Raw genomic sequence first — 25,434 nt, forward strand, 5'->3', positions numbered from 1 at the left:
GAGACAGAGCATGAACGGGGGAGGGGCAGAGAGAGAGGGAGACACAGAATCGGAAACAGGCTCCAGGCTCTGAGCCATCAGCCCAGAGCCTGACGCGGGGCTCGAACTCCCGGACCGTGAGATCGTGACCTGGCTGAAGTTGGACGCTTAACCGACTGCGCCACCCAGGCACCCCGATGTTTTATAGTCTTAACACATGAGCTGATTTGCTTGAATGACTTCAGCTAGAAATGGACATCTAAAAACATGACTATTTGGGGGCAGGAGTTTAAGTTTTTCAACAATGGCTCCAAACAACCTTCTTAACTACTGTCTATTATTCTAGAGTACAAGTCTTCAGCTCGATCACATTCATTGTGCCTAGTTTACTGCACAGCCTCATACTGGCCCAAACTCTATGCCCTTTCTTGTACTCTTCCTATCTTGCCCTCAGCCATCCTTGAATGTCCAAGGAAGAAATTAAGCTTCTTAAAGAAGTGAAGTGTTTCGGGGCGCCTGGGTAGCTCAGTCGGTTAAGCGTCTGACTTTGGCTCAGGTCATGATCTCGTGATCTGTGGGTTTGAGCCCCTGGTCGGGCTCTGTGCTGACAGCTCAGAGACTGGAGCCTGTTTCAGATTCTGTGTCTCCCTCTTTCTCTGACCCTCCCCTGTTCATGCTCGCTCTCTCTCTCTCTCTCTCTCTCTCTGTCTCAAAATAAATGTTACAAGTGAAGTGTTTCAATACTATATGCTCTCTCTTTACTGAACACTCCTATAATTACTCAAAATGTTTATATACTATATACCATAAAATTTAACATGTAATGTGATATTTTTTAAGATTTTTCTAGGTGTATTCTTATCTACCCAAGAAGACTGTAAACTTCTAGGCAAGGTCATATTTTATTTTTAATGTCTACCAGTTTATTAAAGGATATGATAAAGCATACATATGAACAGTCAGATGAAGAGATACATAGGGTCTGGGAGGGTCCCAAGCAGAGCATCTCTGTCCCTGTGGAGTTAGGTCAGTTATCTTCCTGGTATGTAGATGTGTTCACTAGGCAAGGTCATATTTTAAACAAGACACACCCTCAAACAAATATGAAGTGTTTTATCCTCACCCCCAACCACTTTAACCTAACTTCAAGTGTTTGAAATGTACACATTTGTGCCGCCTAATGGTGAAAAGTAATTATTGCAGGGTTATAACTTAGTAATTGGCTTCTAAAACATTTAACAAAATCAAATAATGGTGGGACCAAATCTTTATTTAAAATCAAAGAAGAGTAAAGCTATTGTTAAAAATGATGAAGCACCAGGGGCGCCTGGGTGGCTTAGTCGGTCGGTCATCCGACTTCAGCTCAGGTCATGATCTTGCAGTTTGTGGATTCCAGCCCCATGTCGGGCTCTGTGCTGACAGCGCAGAGCCCGGAGGCTTGCTTCAGATTCTGTGTCTCTCTCTCTCTGCCTCTCCCTTGCTCATGCACGTGCTCGCTCGCTCTCTCTCAAAAATAATAAATAAACATTAAAGAAAAAATTTTAAAAAATGATACAGCACCAGAGATGATGATAATATAACTAACTTTTGGTATGAATGAGTTACAAGTTTAAAATTGTCTGATAAATTTATTAGCACTGTCAATTAAAAAAAAAAAAAAACTTTCTCATATGAAAAGCCTTTTTTCCCTAAGTTAGAAAATTCCTTTTGGGTTTGGGTTAATATAGTACTGGAAAAACATATAATCACATACTGAAAGGTTGTGAAATCATCCAAGACAGATAATCTATCAGTGTAATACATACTTAGAAGAACATCCAGGACACTAGGCTTGTCTTATTTTTCAGATAAAAGGAAAAAACATTTAACTCAACCATGTGCAGAACATTCCATACCCTCAAGAAGGTTATGATCTAGTAAGAGTATAGAGCAAGCACATTAATGGTGAAATTTAAGGTACTCAGGGTAAACCTTTTGCAGTTACTACCACAGGAATAACACATCTGTGTAACATTATATAATGGGTGCTATATTTCAGGGTAAATGTGTGTCTTCTAAATGTTCCTAATCTCTGTGACATGTATTCTGAACAGAAGTGCAGAAGCTACTTTCCTTGTTTTGCATTTTCATTTATTCAGTCCTTCTTGGTAGGACTTCATCCTTAGTTTCTTGATGTCCTAAACTTCTCACGTGCCCATTGCCAAACAGACATCAGCAATGCTGAATTTAGTTATTATGGTGAGCAGTATTCCACTGCAATAATTTATTTATACAGTCATTTGTTTTAACAGAGAGCTTCTTTTTTCACCTAACTGCTTATCAAAAGCAGATCTCAGGAAGCGAAAGATCAGAAAGTTGGGCTTGGCCCTTTTGGGGGCTTTAATTTGTTTCTAAGATCTTCACTTCTGATCCTTGATGAAACTTTTGATGCTCACTAGATACCACCCCTCGTCCCCCAAAAGTAGAGCTGCCCTTGACTCTCCACCTGATTCCCCCTCCCCTGCAGAACCATAACCTCCTCCTTCGGGACTACCATCCCTCCATGATCTGGCCATTTAGCTACCGCTTTTTCTTTTTCAACATCTTTTTTGAGGGAAACCACTCAGTTCACTATTACAAAAGTGCTTTATGGAGACTCTGTTAACTAAAATCATACTACAAATACAAGAGGCATGGGGCATGCCTGGGTGGCTCAGTTGGTTGAGCATCTGGCTTCAGCTCAGGTCATGATCTCACAACTCGTGAGTTCGAGTCCCACATCAGGCTCTGTGCTGACAGCTCAGAGCCTGAAGCCTGTTTCAGATTCTGTGTCTCCCTCTCTCTCTGCCCCTCCCCTGCATGTGCTCCATCTCTCTTTTTCTCAAAAATAAATAAACATTAAAGAAAAAATTTTTTAAAGAGCATAGGATATTCAGTCAGAGGAACCAGATTCTAATAACTCTGACAAGCTTCTTCATCTCAATTTCTGCTTCAGTTTTGTCCTACAAGTTAAATATTAATAATGATAACTACCATGTATGGTAATTGTCAGGATTAATTGACCTCAGGCATATGAAATACTTGGCTCAATGCCTGGTACTTAGTAAGTGCTCAATAAATGTTAGCTGCTGTTACTATAATCACAATCCTATTTCTTTATTATTATTATTATAAGGTACAGATTCTATTCCACTTTTCTAACTGAAGTAAATAGAACCATCTAACCGTGTTTCTCTTTTTTCTGATATGGCGGGTAGGGGAATCAGTTGCCAGTTCTAGCAGGAAAAATTACACAGTGGTTGTCGACTAGTTCTCTGAGTGATGACTAAGTAACACACATTCCCCAAAGTTATAAATCAGCTTGCTTCTGAAATATTTTCCAGATCTCAGAACAGAGAGCTCTACAGATATATCCTTATCCACTATAAAATAATCTATTATCCTGCCTACATTTAGGAAGATCTTTTTTAGCAAAAGATGCGTTCCAACAGCATGCTTGCATTTATAGAGAAATCCAGTCGATGAATGTGTTCTATGATGTCACAAATACCTTCAAAGAAATCATTAAATACTATAAGCTATCAGATTAGTAAGAACATAAAAAACACATTATTGAATAAGAAGAGTGAGCCTAAGCTGGATGCCACAGTTAAGTGGTCCCACATATTAAAACAAAAACACACAAAAAACCATCGCCACTTTAATGTCTTGGTGCCTCCCTGTCCCATTCTGTAGGCAGGAAAAACTGTGTTCTCCAGGAGCTTCACTGGGTAGATGGATACTTGCTATTCATATACAATATGGCCATCAAGCCCACAAGCCCATTTCACATTACCTATGACCATAGAATTTCAAGAGCAAGCCAAACTAATAGGAACAACATTTTTGGTTTACTATCACAATGTAGTTTTGGATTGACTATACGTTTGTTTTTTAATCATGGGTATTTAGTTGGAAAGATGCTTCAGCCTGGCAGAGTTCATTAAGATTATACTTTGTACCTTAAAGCACATTAAACCCTAAAGGAACAACAATGATGCCATTAGGGAAAGATAAAAGAACTTTATACCTTTGCTTGTATGATGGTTCAACATCTTTCATGTTAATCCACAAGCAGTTTTATGACAATGTAGCAATTATCAGATGAAGGTGATAATTTGTCACAGATGCCATCATCGTACAATACGGCTTGGTAGAAATCAGAGTGGGGAGCAGAAACACGTAAACAAGATTTTTCTTCTAGGTGACTGTGGGCTTCAAATCATTCTTGTAAAATCAGTAACACGTCAGCACGTTTCTGGATAGTTCCATTTCCATATACTTTCATAAATGTTATGTGTCTCTACACATGTATGTATCCATATACAAACGTACAAACATGCAGCAATAAGATGTACAATTGGCTTTTATATAACAAATATAAAAATGTAAGCATTTAAATGGATGTGATATCATCAATGAATCACCTTGTCCTGATATGCCCTTCAACAGACACAACTCTTGAGGAAGTGTGAGGTAGAATTATGAGCTACAAAGTAGGAAGCAGAAGAATGAGGTTCTATCCCTGACTACAGAAATTTCCTAACCACCTGGAGGTCAGTTCAACTTAACTATAAAATGGAGGATGCAGTCAGTACTTGCCTTCCTACCAACCAGAATCATTTGTTGGAATGAGCGGAATAATGAATGCAAAAATACTTTATAAGGTATAAAGAACAATAGTGTAAGTATTAAGATACTTTCAAGGTAGTTTTGCTACTTTGAGAAAAATTTAAAAAGAGAATGATAGTCTACTTGTATTATTTTCTGTTATTCCAAGAGAAGGAAACATTTTTTATAAGGCTATCTTTGATATTTGATAAAGAATATATACTAAGACATTTTAGTGCATGGAGTCAATTTAGTATAAATGTGACAGTATCTTACACCTTGAGAAAAAAATATGAAAAAGTGCTTTGTAAATTCTAAAGGGCTACATACGAAGTTCAGCAACCGTTGCCACTTACATAGAAACACAGCCTTTTGATGGTGCTTACCTTCTCTTAGGCGGTCTACGACAAAAGTGAAGCCTGTAGTTCTTGGGTGTAAGACATATTCATATTTCTGAAGCCCATTCTTTTCAGCAAAATCATTACTTCGAGCTTTGCTGTTTTCTAAACAAAACAACAAACTGTTAGAAGCCATAAAATAAAGGAAGAGAAGTGAGATAAGGAAGCCCTGAAGGATTTCTTTGATGAAACGGCAGTTATTCCATCTGTAAATACTGAATATGGCATATTGAGTCAAATGAGAAGATACAAACACTGCGGTCCCTAACAAAGATCCTAGAGTTTGGGGAATTTTGAAATTTTTATAATAAGGTATTAAATAGGAGTTGTTAGAATGTTTCCTGAAATTCATATTAAAATCTTTAAAATTCTTAAAGGGATTTCATAAAATAGTCAACATACAATGAAAACTGAGGTACAAATAAAATACTAACAAACCGAAATTTTCATAAAATAGTCCTTACATAACAAAAACTGAAATACCAAAAGAGGTTAATAAAACTAAAATACTTTAAATAAACATAAGGACCTCTACACTCAGAAAAAAACAAGTAGTCAATATGCCAAATATATCAAATCAACATTTTTTTAGCCCAGTAATTTAGGGCTTCAATGCAAAGTGAAATCTCTGCCCTGCTCAGGCAAAGAGCATGCTAATATTACTAACCAAAACCTCTCCCCAACAGAATGGGCACATGATTAGCACATCGTGTACAAACATCTGAACATGGTTTGGCTGAATATAGTTACAGAGTCAAGTATATGTTCCAGTTGTTGGCAAAAGTTGCTTTTTCCATTCCATGAGGTAACTTTATAAGTTCCAAGAAGAACCAAACCCATTATTCAGCAAATATATTTGGAAAAAGTAGTGTTCAGAAATTTGGCCTCAACTGCTGGGAGAGATCATGAAATACCTTCTGATGACAGCAGATGTTAGAATCCGCAACTCTCAGCTGCATCCTAAAATTTATAGACTATTCCAAGTCACAAGAAAAAAAACTTTCTCTATATAAACCCAACCTTCCTCGGAATAAATTTAAGATCACGGAGTCCTCAAACCTCAAAAACCATAGATGAATTCTTCAACATGACAATATTCAAAGAATACCCCTTTAAAGGTGTTACACTATTTTATAGTTGAAGAATCGAGTCAAAGAACTAATACCCACAGTCCCTAGCAAGACAAAAGTACAGGCTGGAAACATGAAAAGGAGTAAGCTCTTCTCACGTTCATTTGAGAATATCCTGGGCATGGGACTCCAAAATAGTTTTTGACAGACAGCTAGGAGGCCCTTCCATGGAATGAAGAGTCCCAGGGACACTACAAAGATGAGTAGTTAACTACTCTTCAGTTTCCTCTTCCGGTGCATCACAGACTCTGGGGATCGGAACTCTGTCGTAGAATGGGAACACAAGTAGTTCTAAAAATGTAAGGTCACAACATGGAGCAGTAGAGATAATCAGAGACACAAAGAGATTAGAGATGCAGATTTTTCCTTCCATCCCCACTTCATCTACCCAACCCTGGACTCTGATTATTAGTAAGCACACCAGCCTCCCTCTTTCTGACCACAGCCTCCTGTCTCGTCAGCTCACTGCTGGTAACACTCCAGTGCCAGCCCTTCTTACTCCTTACACTTGGAGTTGACTACTGGCCACTCTGCATTCTCAAACCAGCCAGGCATGTTTCTACTTCAGGGTCTGTGCAGGTATTCCTTTCCCTGCCTGGAATGCCTTCCAGATACCTGTAAGGTTTTCTGCTTCATTCAATTAGTCTCTACTTTAAGAGAAATTTAACGGGCTTCTTTTGACAAACTTCTATAAAAGAGTACTCTATACCCTATCTATTCCTCTCCCTGTCCTTATCTTGCTTTATTTCTCTGCACAGCATTTATGAAGACTTGACATGTTTTTATTAACTGATTGGTTTTTTATTCTATCTTTCCTCATAGAATGTAAGCCTCATGAAAGTAGGGACTTTGTTTTGTGTATAAAACTTCATGTACTCACATTTCTTAAACGAAGAAGTTCTATGTACAAAGTGTTTAATTACATGAAATATTATAATTGTTAAAACCCAGAAAAGCTTTTTTTTTCCAAATCACAGACACAGAACTCAAAATTACAGTATACCAGCTGTTATGGTTAATTTTATTTATCAAAGTGGCATAGCCAGGTTACCGGGACAGTTGGTCAAATATTATTCTAGATGTTTCTGTGAAGGTATTTTTCACTGAGATTAATATTTAAATCAGAAGACTTTGCATAAACAGATTACTTACTCTCCATAATATGGGTGAGCCATATCCAATCACTTACAGGCCTGAATAGAAAATGACTAACCTCCTCAAGCAAGAAAGAGGTCTGTCAGCAGACTGCCTCTGGACTTGAACTGCAGCTCCTCCCTGGGTCTCCAGCCTAACTTACCCTGTAGATTTTTGACTCAATAAACCTCCACTACCATGTGAGTCAGTTCCTTAAAATAAAGTCCCAATTCCCATCAAAACTTCTCTCCATCTCGCTCTCTCGCTCTACACACATACATACACACACACACACACACACACACACACACACACACACACCCTGTTGGTTCTGTTTTTCTGGACCCCAACTAATAAACCAATATAAAACTCCCCAACCTTTAAAACACATGTTTTGAAAGAATAAATAATGAAAGGAGAGATAATACCACATTAAGTGCAAAGAAAAGTTTAATTCCAGTTTCACCATTATTCAAAATTATATGTGTGTACATATGCACATATATATGTGTATGTGTGTGTGACCAAATGACCAAAGCAATGGACCAAAATTACAATGGTGTTTGTTTGTGGGCAGTGGGATTATAATAATTTTTGTGCTCTCTTCTATGTTTCTAAATTTCCCCAAATTCACATCTATCACTTCCATACGCAAGAAAAAAATTATAACCAATAACATATAAAGATAAAATATATGTAAAGTTACATTTAAAAACACTAACTTGAAAATGTTGCAAGCCAGTTGGACTCTGAACTTAAGGTTATAAAACATTCTCTTCAGGCTTAAAAAAAAAACAAGTTTCAAGTTAACTGTGGTAACTAAAAACACCCTTGAATTAACAGACACTTTTTCAAAGACAATCATTATCTTAACTCAAAACTACATGTATAACCCTGTTTAAAAGAACTTCTGAAAGCTTCAGGACCTGTTTTCTCTAGCTTTTGTAAGCTGGCCTTAAAAAATGTAAATATCATTTTAACTTAAAAAATATACAACCACAACATGTAATGGTGAGCAGAACCCTGAAAATAAGCAACTAGATGTTAAGTTCATCACATAAAAGAGACAGCTGAGAACAAATACAGACTGAAAAAAGTTTTAAATATATACTTCATAGGCTCTGAAGATCTAACATATAAGCATTTTAACACTAATATACCATAAAGTCACACCAATCCAGAAGCTTTTTTTCCTTTAGCTTTTAATAACTAAGTAACTTCTAGAGCTGCCATTCTTTAATGTACATTTTGGCATTTGCAAATATAAACCAATCTATCACTTTAGTAAATTACCTTTTATAATATGGCTGATATTTCAACACCCAAATATATTCTACATTCTTTTTTTTAAAGTTTATTTACTTTGAAAGAGAGAGAGAGCAAGCATGAGCGAAGGAGGGGCAGAGAGAGAGAAGAATCCCAAGCAGGTTCCACGCTGGCAGTGCAAAGCCCGATGTGGGGCTCTATCTCACAAACCGTGAGATCATGACCTGAGCCGAGAGAGTTGGATGCTTAACTGACTGAGCCACCCAGGCACCCCAAAGTATTACATTCTTAACTATTATAAGATTTAAATATGGCTATGTGTCCATGATAATTTCCTAATGATAGTTCAGTTCTGGGAATCAATTAATCTACAAGCTACAATACATTTTCAAGCTTCAATGATATGTATCCAATATTATCCTCAGTATTATTCTCTGTGATCCAACTACTTTTAGAATTTTAACTATAAAAATCAAACCTATATAGTAAGCATATATTAGTACATTAGTACATAATACTACTGAACAAGGGGTGCCTGGGTGGCACAGTTGGTTAAGCGTCCGACTTCAGCCAGGTCACGATCTCACGGTCCGTGAGTTCGAGCCCCGCGTCAGGCTCTGGGCTGATGGCTCGGAGCCTGGAGCCTGTTTCCGATTCTGCGTCTCCCTCTCTCTCTGCCCCTCCCCCGTTCATGCTCTGTCTCTCTCTGTCCCAAAAATAAATAAATAAAAAAAAAACGTTGAAAAAAAAGGAAGAAAAAAAAATTTTTTTAAAAAATACTACTGAACAAAAATTGCCATGGTTCACTTAGCTCCATCCAAACAGGTAAGTCCAAGATCTCTTCCGTGGTATCAACGGTGAATGTTTCCCAAAATATCTGAATTTTCCTCATTAACATATTATGGCTTAGTCACCCATTCACTTAAATAGTTGTATAAAATATATTTTTCATCTTGAACTCTCTTTGTAGGTACTGGGTTCCACAAATTATTATGTCCACATAATGAATTAGTATGTTCATTTACATCTTCTCCCCTCTTAAGCTCTAAAAGTTGCCCTTCTCAGTAGCTCTTAAGTTGCCTCGATCTGGTCTTGAAGATTTGGAAGACAAGTTCATGTTCTCTCTCCATACTATTTGTGAGTTTTAGACTTTAGTTTGTCTTCTCTCGTACAGCAGACCTTCATCGACTGGATCCTTCCCAAATTCTACTGTATCTTTCTTGAAGTAGCCAGGTTATTAACAGCTTTAAAATTTTGCTCTTTTGAGTCGGATTCTATAGAACTGCTTCCTGTCCAAGCTTACCCACCCTGCCATTATTCAACCACAACAGTTCTTCTGTCTTAAATGCTAGACTGCAGTAGGTGGCTTCATCTGCAAAAATGATCTGTGCCTTAAAAAGTGTGAGAACCACTGATCTGGAAGAATAAAAGACTATTTTGTTTTTAATCTTGTAAAGAATTCCTTGAGATCCACTGGTATTCTTGGCCCATGCATATAGTTTAATAACTGGGAAGGCACAAAAGTCCTAAATATATCCTCCTGTGTCCCCCTCCACAAATCTGTGGTAGCTGAATTTTCTTGAGGACAGGGCAAAGCCTTTCCTGCTTATAGTAGGGATAAAGCTTTAAAATACCCAGAGAAAGGGGCACCTGGGTGGCTCAGTCAGTTAGGTGTCCGACTTCGGCTCAGGTCATGATCTCACAGTTTGTGAGTTCAAGCCCCGTGTCAGACTCTGTGCTGACAGCTCAGAACCTGGAGCCTGCTTCTGATTCTGTGTTTCCTTCTCTCTCTGCCCCGCCCATGCTCACGCTCTGTTTCTCTCTCTCTCTCCCCCCCCCCACCGAAAAATAAACATTATAAAAAATTTTTAAGAAATACCCAGAAAAAGGCAACATAATAACTTAATAATAAATGAATGGGTTACATAATATGTTTTTCTTAGGAAAAAAAGAAGTTGAGAAAAAAGGGCTTGATGGATAAATATATATATCTTGAAAGAGGACAGAGAATATATAGAACAGGAAGGGGATTTTAAAATTAGCCTTTATTCTTAACATTTCATTGGCTATTTGGGTTTGTGTGTGTGTGTGTGTGTGTGTGTGTACAGTGGTTCCATACAAACCATATACAATTATATAAAAAGCTGATACATGAAATATATAGTGAGACTTAAAACATAAAGCTTGGGGCACCTGGGTTGCTTAAGTGTCTTGACTCTTGATTTCAGCTCAGGTCATCCCAGAGTCTTGAGATCGAGCCCCACACTGGGCTCCACACTAAGTGTAGAGACTGCTTAAAATGCTCTCTCTCTCTTTGCCTCTGACCCTCTCCCCTACTCATGCTCTCTCTAAAATAAATACTGTAATTAAAAATAAAATAAAAATATAAAGCTCTAGGATGGCAAGTAGGAACAGTAATGGCCTCTTGAAGTTGCCCATCATAGATTCTATGGTCTGGAAACCAGGAATTCTAGGTTCTGACGTGCTACTGATGAACTGAGTGAGTGATCTTAGTGGCGGACCATTAATCTTAGTTCAGTTGCTTCATGTGAGGAATAAGTTTAGACTAAATGATTTCTAAGTTCCTTCATGTTTTAAAATTCTGTGATCTAATCCTAGGTTACCTACCTGTGAGATCAGTCCCTTCTGGGAATATGAGGAGTTGAAGTGGTTCATGGATATCACAAAAATAATCAATCATGTCTTCAAAATGGCTCTTGTCATCCTTCCATTTCCTATGAATGAAGATATAGGCAGCAGCCTGCATGGCCCAACCTAGAATCAATTTAACAAGTATTTACATACAATTTTATTACCAATATCCACATAGTATTGAGTATTTCAATTTTTTTTTTTTTACTATGGATTAGTTACTATCCTAATCACCTCACGATATACCTTGGGTTAAATAACACCTATACCAGAGAATAGTCTTAAAGGGTTTGCAAAATTCTCAAAAACTTTTTTTCAAGCCAAGCCTAGCTATTAAAATAGCAAGGAAAAAAACTTTCCTAATATTTACCAGTAAATCATCCAAAGTTTTAACAATCCTAACCAGACATTTTAACCAAGGTACCTACAAGAGATATACAACAATATGTTATTACGCTTATAAAACAGTAAGCAAAGGATTGTTCTCAAGTCATGTATACAAGCATTCTCTTTCATATTTCCCATTCTGTACCAGTCAGTCTCTAAATTCAACTATTTTCAATGCTGGCCACTTCTTTAGATTTTATTGAAAAGACAAAATGTGTAATGGGTACTAAACACACTAACCAGAATATACACTGTGATCACAATCCCTTTACACTTAGGGCGAATCAACCTTGCTACCAAAGAGGTAGCCAGCCTTGGACGAGCCATGTTTTACCTAACCAGCCATCCCTTCCTGGCCAGAAATGACTAAAACTAGTGTGGTAAATAGCTGACTTAAGGCAGCCAATCCATAGCCTGTTCAATAGTCTATGAAGCACGAAACACTTGGCCCAAACACAGTAACTCTCATGGCCAATCAAATGTTCTCTCTCAGAATTTTACCTGAGACCATGGAGAAAAAGCACTGGCAATATAAAGGTAAATGGATGGATAAAAAAGCAGATACTATGACAGTAGCAGCTGAGGGAAAATAAACATTGCACACTGTAGTACAGATCTAAAAATCTTGCTGAAGTGCCTAAAGTTGATTGTAATCCAGAGCAGAAGACAGCTTTAGTCTCCACAAGCTGGCCAGTCTATGGATCTGCCTCTCGGGTGTCCGTAAGAGTCCATCTCCCTTACAGCCACATGTATCTTTGCAGTAAGTGGTAGTTCCTTGCAAACAAAGAACACGACTAAAACGATAGTTTTAAAACACCATTTGGTAAAGACAGTGGCACCCTGGGAATATATAAAAGGATCATTAAGTCATTTGTTAATGATTTTAAAAACCATAAGACTCTTTGGTTTGAATAAGTCCGAGCTAGAATACTGGAGTCTACAAATACAAATGAACACACACCCAACAACCCACTTCAGTGTAGGTCTTGCTGCTGTACTCCCAATTATTAGTCATGCACTGTACTGTCAGTCATATCCATCAGTACTGGACTTGATCCCATCATCTCTCCTCCTTCACCCGAGGACACCGAGGCCCACAGTGTAGCGCCTTTCGGCAGTGTAGCTCTGAAGTGAGATTGCCCGGGTTAGAACCATAGCTCTACCACAAAAGAGCTGTTCAGTCTTTGTCCCTCACCGACCCCAAATGTCAAAATGAGCGTAATGCCGTGATAGTATGTACCGAATAGGGATTGTTGTAAGAACTAAGACTTATCACAAACTGCCAATAAATAATAGCTATTATCATTATTGTGATTAAGAAGTTATAATAATACTAAGAATATTATATCAAGGAACATAAAAATGTAACAAGTTCCTATTCACAATATCAAAACAAAAATGCTTTAACGGTCAGTTATATGAATATGCCACAACTTATACTCTTGAGGGAGAGATTTCTTAGCTATTAGGAATAAAGTTAATATGGATATTCTTGTATCTTTTGTCAAACGCAAGCACTAAGTTCTATAGAGTTGAGTACTCAGGAGTGAAGCAGCTTCATCGCAGGATTTACGTATGCCCGGCTTCAGTAGACAGCATGTTTTCGAAGTGATTTGTACCAACTGGCACTCCCACGGCAACGTATGAGCACTCTACCTGCTCTATTAATGGCCTCAGCAACTCTAGGTCTTATAGGTCCTTTTAATTTTAGCCCTTCTAATCCAGGTACAGTGGTTTGAGCTTGAATTTCTCTTATGATTAATGACAGTGACAGCCTTTTCATATGCAAGTCTTCGATGTCTTTGTGAAGTGCTTCTCCAAACTTTTTGCACACACATACACAGTAACTCTATATAACTCTAGGTTTCAAAGATGCAATATGCCAAATAGCATCCCTCAATCTGTAGCTTGCATTTTCTCTCCCTTAACGGTGTCTTGTTATGCACCTAACATCTAACACTAATGAAGCCCAATTTACAAATCTTTTCCTTGTGGCTGGTGCTTGTAGTGCATCATTTAAGAAATTTTTGCCTGCTCCAAAGTTGTGAAGACATTATTCCACGTATTCTTCTAGAAGCTCTACTGTTTTAACTTTCACATTTTGGTTTATAATCCATCTCAAATGAATTTTTATATATCATGTGAAATAGCAGTATAGGTCCTATTTTCCATATGGATATTCAAATGACAAGTATTGAAAGGACCATGAGATCATTAAATAATAAAATATTTAAAAAGCATTACACAATAAATGAAAACCTATTACTATAAAAAAAAGTATCAAACAAGATAAAAGTATATAGATTCAAACAAGAAATATGTCTTTATTACCACATCTTTCAACCCTGGTCCACCTGTCATAATTTGTTTTATAATCACAGCTAATAGTTTGATGTGACTTTATTCTACATTTAAAAAATTCATTACATGTATGACTTAAGAGTCATACCTTGTATACTGTTCTGTGATTTCCTTTTTTTCATTTAACGTGTCTATACATATGGATCTACTTCATTTTTTAATACCTGCACTGTATTCTCTACTAGTGTTTCTCAAACCAGTTTTAATTTTAATTCCTTAACCATTATTAACAGTTTCGTAAAATACAATAAAATGAATTACTAGGGCAACGATCACACACTTGGAAGTTATAGCAATGTCACGACACTCTAAAAATTCCCACCTACTATTCTTCCCTGTTTATGTCCTTATCTCATAGTGGACCAGCCAGAGTTTGCTAACAGTCACTGTTACAGGAATCACACTTTAAGTAACACTGTTCTGTGCAGATATACCATGATCTACTAACCTATTAGCATTTAGGATATACTCAATCTGAGAATCTGTCTTTACTAGAAAAGTTTACTCCATTCACATTTATTAGGGGAACTGCTGTTTCTTTTCCTGACATTTATATTTCACGTGTGTTGGACTTTGATTTCTTGCCCACCTCTCTCCCCTTTTCTGTCTTTAGCTGAAATTACTAAGTTTTCTCAGCCTCCTTCCTTTGTTCTCTGATGCAGAGGTCAGCAAATTATGGACCAAATCCAGCCCACTGTCTTTGAATGGCACACAATCCAAGAATATTTTAGAAGATATGAAAAATACATCAAATTCAAATTTCACATTAATGAACAAAGTTTGATTGGAGCTCAGCCATACCCATTTATTTATATAGATTATCCACGGCCACTTCTGTGCTGCAGGGGCTGAGTCAAACAGGTGCAGCAGAGACAGTACTGCCCACAACGCCTGAAATATTTTACTATCTAGCCCTTTATGAAACAGTTTGCTAACTCCTACTCCAGTGATTTGGAAACTGTATACTCTATTTTGTTCTTTTAATGGTCATCAAAGTTTTTTCAACTTTCTATTTTTGACAAACATTTAAACTTCTATAATTATATCAACATTGAGTCAAACAATAATGCTCTCCAAACAAAAAAAGTATGTTTTCCTCTTGTCCCTTTTCCAAAATTTGTATAAATCATCTACTAGTTCTCCAAAGTTGCTATTACTAACACATTCCTTATGCTTCACAGAAACAATTTTTTTTTCCATGGGAACAATTTTAATTACTTAGACCTGACTCAAGTTCACTGGCTTCCCTGCTTATCACTGGTTCTTTTATCTTATGTCCTTGTTAGTCCTCCTGAAGGAATTTCTTTCAATAAATGTTTGACTCTTTGCATTCCTAAAATGTATTTATTTGTCCTCAACTTTTTGGAGGCTAGTTTCGCTAAACACAAAACTTGAAATTCCATTTTCCCCTGAGAATTTTAAAGCTTTTTTCCCACACTCTTCCATCATCTAATATGGCTTGTGAGAAACTGGACATCAATCTGATTTGTGGAGATAAGCAAATTTTCCCCTCTGGAAGCTTCCATGATTTCCTCTTTATTCTTAGTTTTATGAAATGTGACCTGTATGAGTCTAGGTGAGGCATGTTTTCATTAGTGTCTGCCCAGCAGTCGTTACATTCCTCCAATATGAGTCTTTAACACTGGGACTGTTCTTTTCGGTATTTAAGAAGATACACTTTTCTCCTCTTCATTCTCTCAAACTTTCTCTCTGGAACTTCTGTTAGCTAGATGTTAACTTCTGGACTCATCTTCTCCTACTTTTCATCTCCTTTCAATTGACATTGTGCTCAAGGAAAATCCAATCCATTGGTTTCATCATCTACCTCACTAGTCTGATTTTATCTGGCCTACTTACTGAGTTTATTTCAGCAATTGCCTCTTTAATTTTTAAGACTTACAGTTGGTTCTTTCTATAGCAGCCAATTATTATGGACAAACAGCAAAATATAGAAGCTATGACAAATAAGAAGAGTAATAATTTTAATAAAACTGCTCACTGAATGATTGCCATGTGCCCGATATTATTCTAAGCTGAATTGTTAATTCTCAAGACAACCCTATGAATTAGGTAAAATTATTATCCTATTTTATGGATAAGGAAACTGAGGCATACTGAAACTCAAAGAGCTAATCAGTGGTTAAAACCAAGTTTCAGACAGAGACAATCTGGCTCCATAACTGACGTTTTCAACCAGTGTGCTAAGCAGTCTCTCTGCAATATATACTTAAATCTCTTTAAAGGTATTAGGTAAATAAACATAGTTTAAGTTCTTCTAGGAGAATTATATATTCCTCAGAGGTTAGACTTCCCATTTTTTTTTTTCAGTACTAGACTCTCTTTAATGCTGTGCATTTTCCTCAAATTTCAATTCTAAACTGTCTTCAAATTTATAAAGGATGTTCTAGACTGAATGATACTGACAGGTAAAATGTATTTCTCCAAACCAAGTGAGAATATCTGTTGCTCCCTTGGGGAAAGGGAGCTGTAGCAAGACTTCTGGGGCTGTGCCATGAAACTTGTCTGATGGCCTGTATATGTCTCGGAAATCCCAGAAAGGGAAGTAAAATGGATGCATCAGTCAGGTTCTTGGACCTTTCTCCTCTGAAGATGGGATTATTCTTCTCCTTTGTGCCTTTGCCTTCTCAAATCCATTTGTACATCACTAATGCTTCTGAATCTTTTCTACTCCCTTAAGCTTGAACGTTTTTCTCCCTTTCATAAGAATCACAGGAACAATCTTGTGAATTTTTTTCCCCCATGTCATTGCCATCAATGTATACTTTGTGTTTAAAGCAATATCCACAGTTTTAACATTCTGGAGATCCTCAAACATACATTTTTATGACATTTACTTCACACGTCTATGGCTGGATAAATAACAGTACAATTGATCGTGTCATCTGAAATTAGTCTGTATTACTTGTTTTTTTCATACTTTTCCATTGGAGGACATTCCATCCATCACCTGAATTTCTCAGACAAGGGTTGGGAGTCTGGCAGGTTTATAAAGACAGATTTTGTGCATGCTGGCATGGCTCCTTCTGTCTTCCTTCTAAAACCCCATTTATGTTATCAGCATTGCCTTCTCTTTCTCAAAGCAGACAAGAGTAATCCCCAAGCATACTCTATTGTCAAAAACCACTGTATAATTTTAGAAACTGGTTTTCCTTGGCTTAAATTCTCTTTTATCAAATTTCAGAGTTGTATTAAAAAAAAGGAATTGAGTGGATTTTTAACATCATGCACTCTTTCTGATTAAAAAAAAAGCTCTTTACACATTTTTTTTTCTTTTTTTCCACTTCAATGCGGATACAGATAAGGGAATCATAAAAACATCTGCACTACTCACCTAGTCCTATGAAAACTGAACTTCAAAGATAAATTAATCTGATGTATCACTGTTGTCCATGTATTCATTAATTCATTGTGGTATCTACTATGAGACTATAAATGTGACACCAAAAACAACATGGAAGAGACAAATTGTTCTCTTCATTACATCTTCAATCCTAAGGGAATGCTATCCACAGTCATCTAATAAATGAGAATGAGTGATATAAACAGATGCAAATTTTTGTATAAACTTAGATCACAACAGTGATGAGCAAATACTGTATTTACTGAGGGTGCAGTTATGCACAATGATAATTTACATATAAATCCACAACAAGTAATTATTTCTCAGAATTTCAACTTTGGTCAGGGTGTTAGATGCTACACAAGGTTAGGGAAGCCCTATCTTCTTTGAACTCAACATTTTATATTAGGTAATGCTGTCTACATCTCTCTCATAAGCTGCTTAACTTGCAAGATAAAAACCAGCCTTACTGCAAATTCCACACACTCCACAAAGAGATTAACCTATCTACCTGCAGAGAGTAGGATGTCGTGCTTGACACTAAGGAAACACCTACTGATGGCTTTTGGTTGGCGAGATAAGGCTCCTTGCTTATAATTTGTGGGTTCACACTAGTGTGGGACTAAAATCTGTCTTTCATACTGGGCAAGATTTCCCATTTAATCAATTTCCTAGATGAACTGACATCTAAGAAGCCCACTGCTGTGCAACATGAATTCCTAAGTGAAGCACATTACTAGTTCTGTACACTGAGAAGAACAACTAGCATGTGATAGGCAGAATAATGTCCCCACAAAATAGGTCTATCCTCATTCCCAGACCTGTGAGTATGTGACACGGCAAAAGAGAATCAGCTGAACTTAAGACAGGAAGATTATCCTGGATTAGCCTACTGGACCCGATGCAATCAGAGGGGTCCTTAAAAGTGGGAGAGGGAAGCAGGAAAAGACTCATGTAAGCGAGAGGGATGCGTCCAGTCTTTATTGGCTTTAAAGGTGGAGAAAGGGGGCCAAGCGCAAGGGACTGAGTGTCCAATTAAAGCTGGAAAAATCAAGGAAACCGATTCTATACAAAAGCCTACAGAAAGAAACCAGTCCTGCCAATGCCTTGATTTTAGCCCAGAGTCACCTCAGACTGGTAACCTCCATAACTGTGAGATGATAAATGTGTGTTGTTTAAGCCACTCCACTCACAGTACAAGCACTAATAGGAAACTAATACAGAGCACAATCAGGGCCAAGATCTCAGTTTCTAATAGCATTCATTAAGAAATGGAACTAGGATTCCTTAGAGAAATGTGGAGTCCAGGGCTGGGGAGGGAAAATACAAGAATCTTATACCACTAGAAAGTGAAAAGTTAAAAAAAGGTTAAAAAAAAAAAAAAAAAGATGGAGGCCCAAAAAGACACAAACGCCAACCTCCAAGATATTCCACTGGACAAAGCCATACAATGTCAACAACACTGTAATAAATAATACGAAATTATAACCCAAAGGAAAAAAATATCAACAAGTTCATATTGGTATAATTAAATGACTGAATAAATAAATGAGAAGGGACAAATCTTCCTTACAGAATTACAAATAAAATATGTAGACACTCCTCACTGCAGGAGGTAAAGTTCAATACCCACCCCCTCCCAGCCCTTGTATGTGGGCTGCTGTTAGTGAATAAACATATATAAAAAGGGGGAGAAAACAAAAACTTTATGGTGGAGAAACCTGGCAGGCACCACCTTAAGCCAAATGATTACAATTAACAGCACCAGTGATAACAGCACCATGTTGATATCATGGACCTCCCTGCTAAAATGAGAAGAGCACTTTATCTCCATGGTGCTTTTCCCTCTAACCCATAGCGCCCATCTAATCATGAGAAGATATACAAACTCAAATTGAAGAACATTCTACAAAGTATCCAACCAGTACTTGTCAAAAGCACCAAAATAAAGAGAGACTGCCACTGAATGGAGACTAAGGAAACATGGTGACCAGAAGAAAGGACAGGATCCTCAACTGGCTCCTGGCACAGAAAAAGGACATCTGAAATGTGAATGAGATCTGTAGTTAATGGGATTGTACCCTCCTCTTTTGACACATGTCCTAAAGAAGCTAGGTGAAGAGAAACATTTTTTGTTCTATCTTTGCAAGTTTTCTATAAATCTAAAATTATTCCATATAAAAAGGTGTTTAAGAATCAGCTATTAGTTGATCCAAATTTTTGCTTGATTAAAAATATATATATATAAACAACCACTGCTTTGCATTCTAAACTCAGAGACCTTAATATTCTTACTTGGGATTCGTTTACCATTTACTTGACTATAATAGTTAAAAGATTATCAGTAACAACATTTCTAAGATATAGTTTTGGCATTATTTGTACCGTGGAGGAACATTTCTAATTCTTGGCTACATCATATGTCCCTGCCTGGTGTTCATTACACAATGGTGTAACACTCAGAAATATCTGACTGCAAGCACAAGGAAAATGTTTTCTGTAAGATTTATGATAAGGAATAAGAAAAAAAAAAAACCACAGTTTTTTTTAAACTCCCCTAATAATGACATATATAATAAATCTAAACGCCAATTCATTTTTTCCTCAGTATTGCAATGCTGCCTTTTTGATAATAAAAAATAAAATAAATAAAATTTCAATTTAGAGAGCCCTCTCTTAGCCACAAGTGAAAGGACAGCTGAAGGCACTGCAGTCCAGTTCTCTATTGACATTAAGGTCAGGGTCCATGGGGTCCACTGGGGCCCTCTCTCCTATCTTTTTACTATTATTATAAAGTACTCTTTTCAAAGTTGGCTCAAACTGATCACTGAAAGATTTATTTTGTTTGTGCTTCTCCACTAAATGCAAAACAGACACAAGACCCTAAAGCTCCCCCTAATTCTTTCACTGCTCTCTCCTAAAAATCACCCTGTCATAAAAGCACTCTTTTTAGATAATTTTTAGAATCTACTTATTAATTTAAGCAAAGGAATCCCTTCATTTTCAGTAGGCATAGGGGTACTGAAAAGCCGAGAATCAAAACACGCTTCATAAGTTCTTATTTGGGAGGCCAAGCAGCCTGAAGCAATGCAAATCTGACTGGGGTATTAGAGATGGTACACACCTCTAATTGGGACATCCAACTGAGGTAACCAATTGTATTAACTTCAGTAAGTGATTGCTTGGATGGCCTTAAAGCCCAGGGCAGTTTCTCCCACCCCAAAGAAACTGTAAACTTCCATACAGCTCAGGCTTTAAGTTCTGTTAAGAAGTAAACTAACAAATTCAAAAGCTTCATTTAAATTACTTAGATCTCAAGACAATCCTAAAAAGTTACTTAGTTTTCAGTATAATCCTAGAAAGAAGTATAATCCTGGTATATAGCCTGGCACATGACTTAACTGAACTGAACCTTTGTTCCCAATGGGTTTCCCTCCCTCCTGGACCACCCCCCCCGCCCCCGCCCCCGCCAAAAAAGGCATCAAAACTCATCTCAGCCAAGTAACTCTGGCAACTGAAACTATAAAATCAACAATTACAAGAACTTATTTTGCAACTAGAATTGCTAAGATGAAACTGATCTTTGCTTTGTATCTGAAAAGACACAGATCTGAATGTGATATCTAGCCACAGAACTAAAAGGTTTAATATACTGTACTATATTTCATTTGATGGTTTTCATAAAGATTTTGATTCATGATAAGCATTGAATAAAATGTACTGAATGAGTAAATCAATCATTGGATATTTTTCTTTAGAGCGTGGTGAAATGGGGAAAGCAAATTTTTGGCCATGAATGACAGAATACTAATCTGGAAGTCATATAAACAATCTGGATTTATGTTTCTTACATAAAATAAAGCTGGCCCCAAGGCTGGTTCGGAGGCCAGGCTCTCGTATTCTACTCCGCCATCCTCTTGGACACAAGACAGCTGCGGCAGCTCCAAGTATGATGTGCTCTAACAATAATGTCCCAAGTAGGAAAGAGGCAGCTCCATCCTCCCTTCATCAACTCTTGCCCTTTGATGAAGGAGGAAATCTTCCCTAGAGCCTCCTGACACACTCCCTCCCTTTTGTCTTGACACTGGCTATTAGGAGGCAGAGAAAGTATCAGGTATTTTCATCCTGTCATGAGATGTATACATTAATAATAACAAAAAAACCCAGTTCACTGTCAAAAATGGTGAAACATCATCTCTGTGTGGCCTTTAGGTGTTTAGTAATAAATGCAACAACACAGGGAACAAGGCTGCTGCAAAATCTTCTATAATTTAGATACAAGAAGCCAGACATTGATCAGTTTCTTGTGGTTTAGCCATACAAAAGTTTGCTGTGAGAGTAACAGCTACAGTATAGGTATTAAGTAGCCAGGATTTGTGTAGTTAGTAACCAGGAACCCTTGACGAGAAGTCCCCTTTGAAGAAAGGGTCACAGAGGGAGCTTCAAATATGTTTGTGGAAGAGATTCCTTCCCGGAAGGCCAAACCAGTTGTTAGCCTGGATGATGAACACACTTATCTAAGGTAGGCGACAAAACTCATGTCTTGGTTGTACCAAAGAAACTAGTGGGGCTGGGATGTTAGGGACACCAAGTCTTGTGAGAGATTTCTCCAATTAGAAATTTATTCCTCTTCCTCTTGCAGTTGTGAAGTAGCACTAATTTTTTTCTAAGTATAGTTGACACACAGTGTTACAATAGTTTCACAGTGATTTGACAACTCTGTATGTATGTCATGCTCAGCACAAGTACAGCGACCATCTGTCACCATACAATACTATTACAATACCACTGACTACTTTTACCTATCCTGTACTTTCCATCCCTGTGATTATTCCATAACTGGAAACCCATACTTCCCACTCCCTCCTTCACCCATTTTTACCCGATATCTACCATCCACATCTTGTCAACCACCAGTTCTATTTATGTGTCTGTTTCTACTTTTTTGTTTATCCATTTGTTTCATTTCTTAGATTCCATATATACGTGAAATCACGTGGTATTTGTCTTTCTCTGACCTATTTCAGTCAGCATTATACCCTCTAAATCCATCCATATTGTCACGAATGGCAAGATTTCATTCTTTTTTTATGGCTAATGTTCCATTGTATACATACAACATCTTCATTCATCTATTGATGGGCAGTTGGGTTGCTTTCCTATCTTGGCTATTGTAAATAATGCTTCAAGAAACATAGGATTGTATATCTTTTCAAATTAGTGCTTTTGGTTTCTTTGGGTAAATACCTAGTACTGGAATTACTGGATTACATTTCTATTTTTAATTTTGGGGGGAAGCCCCATATTGTTTTCCACAGCAGCTATACCAATTTGCATTTCCACCAACAGTGCCTTAGGGTTCCTTTTTATGGACACCCTTGACAACACTTGTTACTTCTGACCTCTTTGATACTAGCCATTATAATGGAAGGTGATACCTCACTGTGGTTTTGATTTGCATTTCCCTGATGATCAGTGATGTTGAGCATCTTCTCATGTGTCTGTTGGCCATCTATAGGTCTTTTGTTTTTTTTTAAGTTTATTTTGAGAGAGAACACACGTTGAGTGGGAAAGGGACAGAGAGAGAAGGAGAAAGAGAATCCAAGCAGGCTCTGTGCTGTCAGCTTGGACCCTGATGTGGTGCTTGATCCCATGTTCAGTTTCACATCTAAACTGAAATCAAGAGTCAGACACCTAACCAACTGAACCACCCAAGCACCCCAGCCATCTGTATATTCTTGGAGAAATGTCTATTCATGTCTTCTGTCCATTTTTTAACTGGATTGTGTGTGTGTGTGTGTTATTTAAGTTCTGTGTATATTTTGGATATGAACCCCTTATTGGACATATCATTTATAAATGTCTTCTCCCATTCATTAGGCTGCCTTTTCATTTTGTCGATAGTTTCCTTCACTGTGCAAAAGATTTTAATTTTGGTGTAGTCTCAATAGTTTGTTTTTGCTTTTATTTCCCTTGGCTCAGGAGACATATGTAGGAAAATGTTGCAAAGGCCAAAGTCAAAGAGATTCCTATCTGTTTTCTTCTAGTTTTATGGTTTCGGGTCTCACATTTAGGTCTTCAAACTATTTTGAGTTTACGTTTTGTGTACGGTGTAAGAAAGTGCTCCTGTTTTCTCAACACCACTTACTGAAGAGACTGTCTTTCCCTATTGTACACCCTTGCCTCCTTTGTCACAGATTAGTTGTCTATACACACATGGGTTTATGTCTGGGCTCTCTATTCTGTCCCATTGATCTATGTGCCTGCTTTTGTACCAGTACAGTACTGTTTTGATTACTACAGCTTTGTAGTACATCTTGATATCTGGGGTTGTTTGTGACACCTCTGAGTTTCCCTTTTCTTTCTCAAGATTCTTTTTGGCTATTTGGGGTCTTTTGTGGTTCCATACAAATTTTAGGGTTTTTTATTCTAGATCTGTGAAAAATGCTATTGGTATTTTGATAGGGATTGTATTGAATCCGTGATTTGCTTTGGGTAGCATGGATATTTTAATAATATAAACTCTTCCATTCCATGAGCATAAAATATCTTTCCATTGGTCTGAATCATCATCAGTGTCTTCATCAGTGTTTTATAGTTTTCAGAGTACAGTCTTTTACCTCTTTGGTTAATTTTATTCCTGGGTATTTGATTCTTTTCAGTGCCATTGTAAATGGAACTGTTTTGTTCCCCTCTCTTTCTGCTACTTTATTAGTGTACAGAAATGCAACAGATTTCTGTATGTCAATTTTGTATCCTGCAACTTTACTGAAATAGTTTATTATAATAGTTTTTTTGGTAGAGTCTTTAGGGTTCTCTATGTGTAGTATCGTGTCATCTGCAAATAGTGACAGTTTTACTTTTTCCTTACCAATCTGGATGTCTTTTAATTCTTTGACTGCTGTGGCTAGGATTTCGAGTACTATGTTGAATAAAAGTGGCAAGACATCCTTGTCTTATTCCTGATATCAGAGGAAAAGCTCTCAGTTTTTCACCATTCAGCATGATGTTAGCTCTGGGTTTTTCATATATATAGCCTTTATTATGTTGACCTCTAAGCTCACACTGTTTGCAGTTTTTATCATGAATAGGTATTTAATTTTGACAAATGCTTTTCTGCATCTATTGAGAGGATCATATGATGTTTACCCTTCATTTTGTTAATGTAGTGTATCGCACTGATTGATCGGCAGATACTGAACCATCCTTGCATCTCTGAAATAAATCTCACTTGATCATGGCAAATGATGCTTTTAATATACAGTGTGAAATTGGTAAAGTAAAAATCAGGGTCCACCAAACTGGATGAAGTCAAAGACTTCCAGGGCTTAAAGATATTAGTTTTAGAGAATGTCAATTTAAAGTAGGAGAAAGCAAATAGTAATAATAATAATAATAATAATAATAATAATAATAATAATAATGAAAATAAAGTAGGAGGAAGCTATGTAGGAGAGGAAGAATTTTCCTTCTCATAGGAGATAAAGTTTGGTATTATAAATTGCAAATATCTCAAATAGGAAAACATCCATTCTTTGTGCTTAATACACAGTTGTTAAAAAAAGTTAAGGTCGCATCAATTTAGTAACTCTTAACACTGTAGGAGCAACAACATCATTATTTCAACAATGTATACTTTACTAATCCTTACAAATACATCAATGAAACACAGTTAAGATGGAAAGTTGGACCACCTAAATGATTATCTTTGCATCAACACCTCCCTGTGTTACAGCACTTCCATGTGTACTAGCTGGGTGCACTACAATCGTTGTTGTTACTGGGGAGTTGTAGAGTAGACTTTGACTGTTTTATTCAGGATTGATAAAAAGAAAAATGCTTAGAAAACACCAAAGGTATTTGAAATAAAACTGCAGTTATTTCTGTAAATCAAATTCACAAAAAATATTTAATGTGACCAAAAATATTTAATGTTTTGGCAGACAGGTCAGTACTCTGGGAGGCCAAACTTAGGAGCTACCCCCACCCAGTCTGAATTATCCTGGGAAAGCAGCCCAGCCCAGGTGAGCTTCTGGCATACACTCAGTCTGCATGTCTTTAACAACAGAACCGATAGAAGCATTCATCAGAGGCCATGCCGTTACTCCCCCTTCTCCCTGATCTCATTCTGAACAAT

At 37.2% G+C, this 25,434-nt stretch overlaps 1 protein-coding gene across 6 annotated transcripts in view; it reads right to left on the reverse strand.

Moving 5' to 3' along the window:
* Positions 1-25,434, reverse strand: part of LCLAT1 (lysocardiolipin acyltransferase 1) — a 184,031-nt gene that overhangs the window by 64,568 nt on the left and 94,029 nt on the right. For all 6 annotated transcript variants that reach the window (XM_003984353.6, XM_045054728.1, XM_011281295.4 and 3 more), the window contains 2 exons: positions 11,165-11,311; positions 4,995-5,111 (listed from right to left, as the gene is read on the reverse strand). In XM_003984353.6, coding sequence (XP_003984402.1) covers positions 4,995-5,111; positions 11,165-11,311 — 264 coding nt within the window. The remainder of the gene's footprint in view (positions 1-4,994; positions 5,112-11,164; positions 11,312-25,434) is intronic.

Source organism: Felis catus, chromosome A3 (assembly GCF_018350175.1).
Source record: "Felis catus isolate Fca126 chromosome A3, F.catus_Fca126_mat1.0, whole genome shotgun sequence".
Classification (NCBI taxonomy): Eukaryota; Metazoa; Chordata; class Mammalia; order Carnivora; family Felidae; genus Felis; species Felis catus.